General features: G+C 40.7%; 1 protein-coding gene across 4 annotated transcripts in view; it reads right to left on the minus strand.

Annotated features, from left to right (window-relative positions):
• The window catches only part of HECW2 (HECT, C2 and WW domain containing E3 ubiquitin protein ligase 2), a 256,577-nt gene that overhangs the window by 108,389 nt on the left and 135,997 nt on the right, over positions 1-12,191 (minus strand). For all 4 annotated transcript variants that reach the window (XR_014713565.1, XM_084643180.1, XM_084643182.1 and 1 more), the window contains exon 3: positions 3,789-3,896. Coding sequence is in view for 3 of the 4 variants with exons in the window: in XM_084643180.1 (XP_084499306.1) it covers positions 3,789-3,896 (108 nt within the window). In the remaining variant the exon portion in view is untranslated. The remainder of the gene's footprint in view (positions 1-3,788; positions 3,897-12,191) is intronic.

Below are 12,191 nucleotides of genomic sequence, written 5' to 3' on the forward strand. Positions count from 1 at the left end.
AAATATTAGGTCCAATGCATCCATCTGCCACTTAACTTCAACCCTGGAAGAAAACAAGTCTTGCAGAAGGACAGCTGTCACCTACAGGACATATCGTTCATGCTGATTCCCTACTGCAGGAAGTTAGGTGTCTCTTGTGGTCAAGCCCTGAATGGAAACGCATACTACTAGTGGCATATTTATCCTGGGACACTTCGCAATAGCAATACCTTGTGCTAACAAACACAATATTAGATTGACATTCCCTCTTGAAGAGTGTCATGTGGGCTTTTCAATTGCTTGTACCTTGTTCATAATACAGTGGCATAATTGTTAAATGCCAAAAACAACAGTGATCACATTAGACCTGGCTTGCATTCTTTATGTTGGCTGCCTGTGAAGTGGCTAGCTGATTTTAAGCTAACATTGCTGGTTTTTTATAGCCCTACCCCTGGAACCCAAGTATATTTGAAATATTCACCTTGACTCTGGTCTTGATGGTATGTTGTATCTGCACAAAACCAGCCATTTACAGATCCAAACATTGCACCTCAAGTCAGCAGGCAATTGTACATTTTCTGTGATGGGCCTAAGTGTGTGGCATTCCCCAGACATCCATCTTAGTCCATGGCTAAAATACTGCCAAAATAATTTGATGTTTCCCCAGCCCCCAGTGTTTATTAGCTTCCTATCCTATACCTCCCCTCCACCCCACACACTTATTTTATTTTAATGAATTATCTGAATTCATTTCATTTTTATTCTATTAGGACTTTTTATTATGTTTCTATAATGTTCTATTGTACTTTCAGAACCATGTTATGAAATGCACAGACCCTTGGTGGGTAATTTGCATCAAGACCTACAAACAGTTAACAGCATCCCAATGTAAAATGAGGTAATAACAGACAGGCATAATTTCTCTCTCTCTCTCTTTTTTTTTTAAATACCATAGCATCATAGAATATCAGGATTGGAAGGGACTTCAGGAGGTCCTCTAGTCCAACCCCCTGCTCAAAGCAGGACCAATCCCCAATTTTTGCCCCAAATACTTAAATGGCCCCCTCAAGGATTGAACTCACAACCCTGGGTTTAGCAGGCCAATGCTCAAACCACTGAGCTATGCCTCCCCCCAGGCAACATTTGTTACTTTCAGGCAAATTGGGTTGCAAAGCAGCCCTTGAAGCTTTCCTCATCTCTTCTATGACAGAATTGTCTTTGCACCTTTGATGCCAGACAGATTAGAATTTCTAACAAGTTCATCCACATCATTCCAGGATTATCGCATGGATTTCTCCCAGTTGATTAAAATTACAGAAGGTAAAACAGTTCCTTTTCATGTGAAAAGTAACACTTCACAGCAGCCCAGTTGCTTATGAAGATTGGTGACTGAATTAGGAAGGGGCACAACTTTGTAATTTGAATTTTGGCTGCCAGTACCTCTCAAGGAGTTTAACTTCAAAGAGAAGCTACCACTGTATTCAGTGTTTCAGAGGTGGCTGGCAGCCTTTTAAGTTTTACTTAACTTAATCCATTAAATTGGGAGCTCCCAATTCAGATTTTTAAATAAAGATCAAACCAAAGCAGCTGAGCTGGGGAATGGTGGTGGGGATTCCTGAGACATAGAGAAATCAGGTGACTTAAAGCTGCTTTTCATGTGCACCTCTGCTATTTTAACATCCACAAGAGAAAGCAGGCCTCAAACTACTGCTGTAAAAAGAACATCGGGGCATATGGAGGACAGCAGGAGGAAATTAAAGTATCAGGAAATCAATAATTGGGGGGTGGGGGGATATTAATTTTTAGTTTAAATAGGAGGGAAATGATACTTCTCCCACACAACTCTGCCTTTTTCCTAATGTTGCTCCCTATACTTGGAAAAGCTCCCTCTCACCATCCTCAAAGTAACCTCACTCTTCTCCTTTAAATCTCTCCTTACAGCTTGCTCCTTTCATCTAGCTCTTCATAGTTAAACTCCTTTTTGGAGTCAGCTACTCAAGGTCTCATTACTATTTTTAATAAAGCTGGTCAAAAAATCCTTTTTTTGTTTTTGCAGAAAGTGGTGGAAAAAAGTTTTTTTCTCCCTAAAATTCCTCCTGCAAATATGATTGATGAAAATAGAAAATTTCCAGAAAAAGTTTCATTTAAAAAAATAACTGAAAATTTTAAAGCAGCTCTAACCTTTTACTTAAGTCAATTTTTTAAAAAGATCCCCAAAATTATATGTATTTATTCCAAACATAACATGCATATAGTTCATTATTTACACATTTGGAGTTTTACTACTCTACAATAAAAGCTCCCATCCACTCCTCAGGACACCCTTGAAAATCATTTAAAAGCACATTAACAACCAGATTTGTCAATTACCCCAAACAAATCAAATAAAATCCTATAGCAACAATATAGATATAACAATCATCCTCCCCACACAACTACTACCCAGCCCTACCCAACACTTGTTTCCTGACAGGAAAGGAGTAAAAGGTGAATTTTGCACCAGGCTATCATACTCCAGGCTCTTACAGAGAGGGAACAGGGAACAAGTTTTAAAGGTCTGGGGTCAAAACACCCTACCAGCCATACCCTCTCTTTGTACCCATGAGACTTTAGCTCCACTCACTAATTCTTGCTGCTTTACTTAGTTGGACAAAGCAAAGAAATAATGATGGCAGATAGAGATTAACAATTTATTAGGGGCAGGGACCTCCATCTCCTTACAACTTTTATCTAAAGGGCCAGGCATACGTATGGTGCTACAATATAGAAGTATCTTTTTTGCTACTATAAACTAGGTCTCAGAGTGGAAGAACATTTTTGGAGTAAAAATGCACAACTTTCTTCAGCTTCAGGTCTTAGAACACGCCCAAAGGGTGCTCCAATGGCCCAAGGATATACAACCTTACTTCCTCTATACATAACTGTGAGGGGGTCTATCAGTTCTTCTCTGCCCCCAGCTGGAGGAGCTGCTGCCATGACACGCCCCTGCTCAGGCCAGGCTACCAACAAGACTTAGTCTCCACAGACCTAGAAGGGCCAGGAGGAGACAGTGATCAATCAGAAGCCAGCAGGTCAGTTCAGGAGGCTTCTTCTCAGTCTCAGAGGCAGAACTGGGTGAGACTGGAACAGAGGAGGAGCTCTCCAGTGCTTGCCCCAAGTCCCAGAACCAGGTCAGGGCCTTAAGTAGGACTAAGTGCTTGCCTTTGAGGTGTTTTTCTTTAAAAAGCACAGACAGCCAAACTCTGAATTTTTTATTCTATTTGACCGTTTTTAGACACTGACGCAGAGTTGATGGCAAGGGCCACCCTGCTCCAGCGGCCACTAGGGATGTAAATATCCGTTTAAAAAGTTTAAAATTATGTCATTTAATCGGTTAACCAATTAAATGGAGAGGGGCTGAGGCCATCCGGTCCTGGGGATGAAGGCTAGGGTCAGTTATCCAGTAAGACTAATGCTTACTGGTTAACCGTTTCGTATTCTACATCCCTAGCCGCCACAACTTCTAGACTAAGGAAGGGCATACCTATAGTGCCATGCCTGGCACTGCAAGAGTGCTAAAAAGCAGCCCTACATGTGACAATACCCTAAACACACTCAAGGGTCTGTTTAGTTTTCCCTTCCAAAGCATGGCTCTTTGTAAAAACAGCTAACAGAGGTGATTTCAAAATGCTGTCAGACATGGAAATATCACTAACCATAAGCTGCTTTGTTTAGCAGACTTTGATAAAAAGTCATAGCAACTAACAACCCTTAGGGACTGCTGGTTTCCATGTCCATGCCCACCCTGTATTACACACATAGGTACTTACGTTCCATAAAATAGGGGCCAGGTTCAATTCGCCATATGATTTGTCCTTTTTGTGTGCCCGTCACTCCCCGGTTCTTGGAATCCCAGAAATTGGCAGGAGAATTCTCATCTGCAACAGCAAAAAGAAAACCTCTTTCTGTAAAATGGTAACTAATATTAGCCACTAACATCAGTGGATTCTGCCCAGCATGTAACCCAGATATAGGTCAGGTGATAGTAGCCAGGAAATGACTAGCAACAAGATAGAGAGGCCTTAACGTTCTTTCACATTTAATAATCTACAGTTCTTTGGGCAAATAACCCCTTTTCTTTATAATCTGCAGGTTTGGTTGTCGGTTTTTTTGTTGGTTTTTTTTTTGGGGGGGGTGGGGGTTGAGAGTAAACCAAAAGACCATTAATCTTGGATCTTACACTAAACAGAATGTTTGTTTGTGGTGGTTTCTTATCCAGACTGATGGGCATTAAAATGAAACGGTCAATGATAAATGGCCTTTCACTCCACTGCTGGTATTTATATCCATTTGTGCAAAGAGAGCAGACAGACATATAAATATAGTAAATGTACGGCATCTTGTTAAAGGTAACCTGCAAAGGCAAAGTATTAAATTCCAAAGACTTTACTTAGTGTTACTTTCAATATCTAGGCTAATGGGAACAAGCAGCATGGTGCAACTGAAAACACCATTCTGCTTTTCATCTTAGAGGTGCCACATTGTACATTCTCATCAGAGCTGTCCCCCTCGCTCGGTCATGTGACACTCCAGCATTCCCCAGCTGCAATATAGTGAAACCCAATGGACAGAGCAGCAATACAGTAGTTCAGGTACATCAATTTTTTTTAATATATTGTTTCTTTAATAAAGTATATCCCCTAGAGAAGAAAGGAGGAGGTTTAATGCTCCTAAGGTCTTGTCCTGCAAGATGCCAAGCAACTGCTGTTAGGCAGCTCAGCACTCTCAGTTCTTAGCTGACTCCAGTAAGCATTCACGGTGTTCAAAACCTCTAGGATGCTCTCAGCAAGGTAGAGGATCAGGCACTTAATAGAATGCATGGTATCTGTGAAGAAGTAAAGAAGGATTGGGCGAGGAAAATGTTACTCTTAAGTTAATTAACATTTTGGTGTTGGCATCAATAAAAAGAGATTTTCACCAGGTGACAACTTACTTTTCAGGTACCCAGGCTCTTGTTGGAATGAAAGGAATGCAGGCTGAGAAGCTGTTCACAGAGAGCAAAGGAGAGCACAACAGGAGTTGACTGCCAACAGACAAGCTGATGTAAGTCGATGTGGAATTATTTATACAAAAAGTTCACCCTGATATTTTACAAGTTTAGTTGAGCTCAGATGCTTTGGTAGGCACATAACTAGGCTCACAGAGCCTTCTCTCTCACTGCACTTGTTTACCCATGTTAATTTTAAAAAATATTTCTATTTAATTGCATGGGCATGAGTGTACATTGCTACACTCCTAAAATGTATTCACTGAACATGTAGCCTCCTCTGGGTTTTAATGTGCAATCCTTATTCATGCAAGTAGTCCTTTTGGACTTGATGAGAGCACTCACATGAATGAGGATTGTAGAATTCAGCCCTATGTTCCTAGAAATGTGTACTCCATCTAAGAAAGAAAAGAAGAAAAATACAGTTTTATTATTTAAAATGTCACAAATATATATATACTTAGCTGAATTCTCTACACTGAATATTCAGCTCTGTGTATGTACACAGTATTCTCCTGAATCATGGTACCACAATTCGCTGTGTAATTAGTTTACCTAGAAGAACATATAATCTCCTTTCAAAATCAAAACACAAGCTTTTAAATCTCACGGCTATTTTCAAAGATGAATGCAGTCTGATATTATTTAAAGCACTTGAATTTTATTTATTGATTTTGTTTGTATATAGTTAAATTACAAGAGTGGGTGTCAGAAGTCCTGGGCTCTGTTCCACAAACTTCCTATATGACTTTGGGCAGATCATGTCATTGTTCTGTGCCTCAGTTTCCTTGTCTATAAAATGGGAAGAAGATGACTGCTTCCTTACCTTGAAGGCATGCTGCAAGACTAAAATTCATTTATGTTAGCATTGTGCTTTGAAATCCTCATATACAAGACACTATGGATGTGCAAAGAGTTACTGGCCCAAAAATCAGGAAAGAATTTCTGCAAGGATCATTTATCTGATGGAGTTCCTCCCTGATTGTTCTAGGCCTGCCCATGACTCTGGAGGATCTCCATGGATTCACAAAAGGCCAAAGTAATCTGCACAGAAGCCCTCGTGCCTCCACACTGCTCTGGTGAGTACCCTGCTCCCTCAGAGCAGCATGGCTCTACTCACACACTAGTCATAACTGCCCCTTGGAGATGGCAGGAGTGGGTGAAGTCCTGTGCGGAAACATAATCTAGACAAGATCTGATTAGTATTATCCCCATGGGGCTGGAGGGAAGACCATGTGCAATTGCTGGCATCCTGCTCTTCCCTGAACACACCCAGACACCACCTCCACAGAGATAGGTGACCCCTACTTCCACACAGGAGTCGGGGAGATTTCTATGAAGATGGTCCTCTCTATGTTTGGATGTAGGGGTCAGGACATTCTGGACCACTATTATTAACTCCCAGTCCCAACCACGGTAACATCCTTATCAGTCTGAAATAGTTTCCTTATTCCTCAGTCACATCAACTGTCTACAGACTGTGATCCTGCATAGATTTACCCACACGCTTAACTTTACACATTAACTTCAATGGAATATTCATAGTGCATAAGATCAGGCACAAACAGGATCAGGGCCTAAACCATGTAAATGTTTTCTTCATTATTATCATACCAACTTTTTCAGCGTCAATGACATGCAGTTCAATGCTGTGCCATTCCATCATCTCTCACCATTCAACTGGGCACATTTTAATTTTTCAAAGATCAACAGTGTAGCAAAGCACTCCTCACATACATGTTTTGCTACGTCATGAACCATACTTACCCGAAACAGTCACATCCCATGACAATCTATTACACTGAATATTCGCTCAATTATCTGAAACACGAATCATTTCAAATGATTCATTTTTCATTATTATGCCTAGGGAACTATAGTTGTCCGACAAGAGCCAGTTGCTGTAACGTGCTCTTGTTTCTTGAATTCAAGTATGAACTGAATTGGAGAGTGTTCTATTTAGATCAGATTCACAAGGAAAGACATTCAGTATATTGTACACATTAGCATGAAAACACAATGTATTGCTTCAGGTAATGGAAGAATGCAATAAATATTTTAAGCAACAAAATGTGACTTTATCAACAACGTCTCGACAACTAAAATGTTTAACATTTGTTCTTTAAGGGCCCAATCCAAAGCCAACTGTGATGATTCTTGAGGTACCTAGGACAGAGAGTCATCTTGTTACCCCCTGCCTCCAGCATGAGGGAGTCTTGCCTGCGAGGGTTGGGTGTTTGCTCCCTAACACCATCAGCCTCTCAAGCACTCTGCTCTGGGCTATGCTAGCCCTTTCTTTTGCCTTTCGGGTTAACAAGAAGTGCACTCCAGTTCCCAAGTTCCCTTGAATCATTCCCCTGTGATGTCCAGCCCCTGACACTGGCTACTCACAGAAATCCCAGATCCTCTGCTCCCAAAAGAGTACCCCAGTTTACCAGTTTCACTTTAAACCACCACTCCTGTATAACACACCGCACTTGTAGTGAACCAAAAGAAGGTTTGTTTAAGAAAGAATAGAGATTCCACTGGAAACAAGGGACAGTGATGGAAACAAATGGTTACAAAACAAAATCATAAAACTTGAAGCAGGGCCTGCACTTATTTATAGCTACCTTTCCTATTGAACAAAATAGGTTCCCACCCAAAGTTCAGTCTGTTGCAAAGCTGACTGGCTTCACATGAACCAGGATCTAACCTTTCATTAAAAATACCCCCACTCAATAAGCTGTCTCCTCAATGAATGGATCCAGAGTCTCTCTTCCCTTTGTCTGCTATAAATGTTCCTTTTTTTTTCTTCAAACCTCCATGTGGTTTCAGTTGTTTGCAGTTGTCTTTGATGGCTTTCCACTAACTGTTCTGTGATGGGGCAATGGTAGACAACTGTACTTTTCCTGACCTCACCAGCTAACCAGGGAGGGATGGCAACTCCCTGATGCATAAGTAAGCCATCGCCACCTGATATCGCTCCCTGAGTGACGTCTTTTAACCTTAAGGCCAGAAGGGCATAAATGTCAGTATAGTTACACTAATCCTTAAATATTACCTGAACACACATCATGCATAGATTAGGAACAATAATAAGTGACAAGCTTTCAATAGAGACCTTACATGTTACCCTTTATGGACAAATACCCTGTAGGCAGTGTGTTTGATGTTGCAAGTTTGTCAGGTCTGAGATGAGAGCTGTTTGCAAAGAATAGTGGACCCTTTGCCAGGGGGCCTTTGTGTCACCCACTATAGTCACTGGGAGTCTTTCCATTGACTTCAACCAGCTTTGGAGCAGGCCCTAAATGAAGAAGCTGCAGAAGGTGCAAGCTGCCTCTGAAATATTGAGTAGCTGAGAAGGTTCCAGATTTTCCTAACATTTCAATTTGTTTAGTCAGGATGTAAAACAATATCCTACGTAATTAGCATCCTGCTTCTCTCCCCTTTCAGCAAGAAACACTGCCATTTCTAACCATGCTTCTAAATCAAGTGTAGTCCTCCTTGGTGCTGCAACTGCTAGTACAATAGAGAGGTGGGGAAAATTAATAAAAATGACAGATTTGCGAGACAGCTCACTCCACACAAATTATAAATTTGTTTGTTCAGGGTAGGGGCTTTTTTTTTTTTTTAATATGGTTATTTGCTATTTGTGTTATATCATTCAACGGGAAGAATGATTATCAGTGGGAAGATAATTTAAAACTTCGGTGCATGGATTTAAACAAAACAAATATTTTCCTTACACACCAATAAAAATGAAAACTAAACTAATATACAAAAAAAATAAAATATACCTATGGACTGACTCACTCTCTCACACATACAGAGAGAGAGAGAGAGAGAGAGAGAGAGAAACTCTGAGCTAAAACTCTGAGCTAATTTTCTCAGAAACTAGTTCTGTGGTCCTTGGTCTGTGGTCTGCAGTCAAAGTCCTGAAAAGGACTGGAAGCCACAGGCCAGGACTGCTGCATTCATCCATGGGCAACTTCAGTTTTAAGCAATTGTAGACCCTTTTTTGGCAGTTAATCCTATTGCTATTTGTTCAGCTGGCTGATTGAGTTGGAATCTGTGCCAAACAATTTGTCTACAATCAGTGACCACAACATACAGCATGCAATAAACTACAGTCTTCATACATCAATAATTTACCAAGTCAAATTTCCGCTCTAGCAATGCAAGATCCCCAAATTCCTGTATGTAGTTATCTCTTTGCCCGGGTAGGAAAAAACCCTAACAATGTTCTATCAGATACAACAAGCTCTAGAAATTAACAATTACTACATAATGATGTAATACAATTTGGTGGATGTGGGATTCAGCTAAGTTCTTTCAAACTGCTGATCTACTCCAAAAAAAATGACTTGTTCAAATAGTATTGAGTGGTTGCATGTTAACCACGTCTCAATTACTTCCAGATCAAATTGTTCAGTTTATGAGTAAATTAAAAAACAAACAAAACAAACCTACTAGCCCTGTAAACAAAACCTTGAATTTGAGAATCAAAATGAATTTTTTCCTTCTCATGCTTCATCATCAATAATAAAAGTTCTTCAGACAAATGAGGCTCCCAGATCCAGCTGTGTAACCCAATGTCCTCAAATTGCGTCTTCGGTGACAACTGTGCAAAACTACTACTGCCCACAGTTTTACACAGGCGTAACAAACTGGACCTTAGTGAACAATCCTGTTGACAATGCGCAAAAAGGAATAGAAGCCAACTCATTTTTCCTTGCCATTGTTAACTCTGCAAGGATACCTAGAGTAAAAACAAATTTGTGTCACTGCTGTCAACAGACATAAGCTGGGATATGTATAGCAAACAGCCTTGTTGAATAAGAAGGTACCATTTTTGCAAAGTCACTTTTCAGACTAACTGCACTACCCTTATAGTTCTGATTTCATTTTGCTACTATAGTGCTAGCTTCATCATGCAGTCTCAGCTTTTAATTGCTGTCTCTTTACTTTGTTGTCTCGGATAAACAGTTTCCACAGTTAACACTGAAAATATATTCCTTGTTTAGCCACCAGGCATTCTAACACTAGTGAACACACGACTCATTATTGGATTGAATTCCTGGAATTACCCTTAATCCTTGGTGCCACAGTTTTGCTGAATGAGCCAACAGAAACTGGGATTGCTGTAGAGAGGATGGCCTCAGCCTTCAGAAGAAATGCGTCACTTTGGTGTGGTCTTCCTGGCTAATTAAGTAGTAGTATTTGCGTACTTTGAATGGGCCTGAGGCTAGATGGTCATAATGAAAGGTCTGGATGGGGAGATCTACATCAAGGCAAAATGGGGGAATCTGCAGGGCTTGACTGGAGAAAAATGAAACAGAAAATTCTCTTTCCCCTAGAGAAAAGTCTCCAGAGACCACTGATTCTACCCATGGCCCTCAGCAGTCTGCACTGGTAGCATTTCTGTTGAGCCCCAGACGGAGTTTAAACCTGCTCTCCTATAGCTAAGAGCAGCAGTCCTGCCTGCATCCCCATCCAAGCTGAAAGACCTTGCCGGTAGAGCTGCTTCCAAGCACACAGGTACGATGAAAATTAAACAAACACTCTTTTGTTTGATGAATCAAGCCCAAGTCTGTATGGTCAGAAATCCCTACAACTATGTATCCTAGGGACCACATAAGATTTGACATACACGATTTAGAATTGTAAGAGGAAAACTTTTGAAAAATAATTTTTAACAAAGTTTGTGTTTTTTAAATTTCATTGATTAACAAAAATCATATCAGGTGTTTTTTAAATTTACAATTTGATTTCAAGATACCATTATGGAGCAGCTCATTTTTCTATGCAAAGATTATGACAGGCATCCAGCCAAAACATGTTTGACTTTATTCAATATCGTTTTAACATGCAAAATACTAAAGAGCTATAAAAAAATCATCTGGGATTTTTCCCACATTTACAAAGTCATAACAACAGTTACATTATCCAATGGATGAAATATAATCTTCTAAAAAATAAAATGAAAAGAAGGTCCTTTTTTGATTGGCTGGCAATCAAAGATTTGCTATATTTGTTAAATCCATAACTAAATATCTCAAGAGAGATCCACAGCTTCATGTCACAAATTGAGAGAGAAGATTAATGATCGATGTCATATAACTACAAAACAGAAGGCTCTCTCTTACTTGATAATTCTTGCTTTGTTAAAAATAGATTGATTGCCTAGGAAAGATAGAACAGGGTACGCTGAAGTCGTTTTACATTCAACTGTGGAATTATCAGTTGGGGTTAGGTTTCTCCTATACTTACAAAAATCCCAGGCACGAAGACTTATAGCATAGAGCAGAGGTTCTCAAACCGTGGTCCGCGAGCTCCATTCAGGTGGTCCGCAGATAGTTCCCTCTAAGGTGTGCGCCTGGACAGCTGCACACAAGAGAATGAAGGGCCACCCACCTAAATAGTGGAGCTGCGCAGGCGTGGCTCCACTAATTAGGTGCCTGGACCCTGGAGAAGACGCATGTGTAAGGTGAGGTGGTTGCCTTGGGGGGGGAACAGGGTAAAGATGGGAGGGGGCAGTGGGGTGAGAAGAGGGGGTGGGGGGAATTTGGGAAATGCAGGCCTGCGGCAGCCAGAGAATGAAGCGACTTTCCTCAGCTCCGGGGCTGCAGCTGCCGGGGAGAGACGGCCCTCCTTCCCAGCCTGAGCTCTGTGGCTGCTGTGGCTGGGGAGAGACCCTCTCTCCTTCCCAGCCCCAGCTTAAGGGCTGCCATGGCCAGGGAGAGAGGGCACATCCATCGCATTAGAAAGGTAAGACTACGGATATTAAAATATGAGCTGTGTGCTTTTATGTGTAGAACAAAAATCGTTTATTATTAAGGGGTTTTTTATATAGCACTTTTCTCCAACATGCTTTACAATGGCTAGCTAATGGTAAAAACAACATTTGGAAAGATCACTAAGTGGTCCGCTGAGACTTTCAGTAATTTTCAAGTGGTCCGTGGAAAAAAAAGTTTGAGAACCACTGGCAAAGAATCTCATCGAGTACATATTACTGCTACCTCATCAAAGAATGCAAGTTTCAGCTGATCTTGTTTTCTCCTCTTTCTTCTAACCAGCTGAAATTGTAAACTGGGATTTGAAAATTAAGTGTTTCAGCAAAATATGAATCCAAGCACTTAAAAAGTCAAGTATTCTCAAAGGCTGATAGAAGCAATAACACTGCCTCCTAGGAGTCACACCCCAC

Source organism: Lepidochelys olivacea (genome assembly GCF_965140295.1).
Source record: "Lepidochelys olivacea isolate rLepOli2 genome assembly, chromosome: 11".
Lineage (NCBI taxonomy): Eukaryota > Metazoa > Chordata > Testudines > Cheloniidae > Lepidochelys > Lepidochelys olivacea.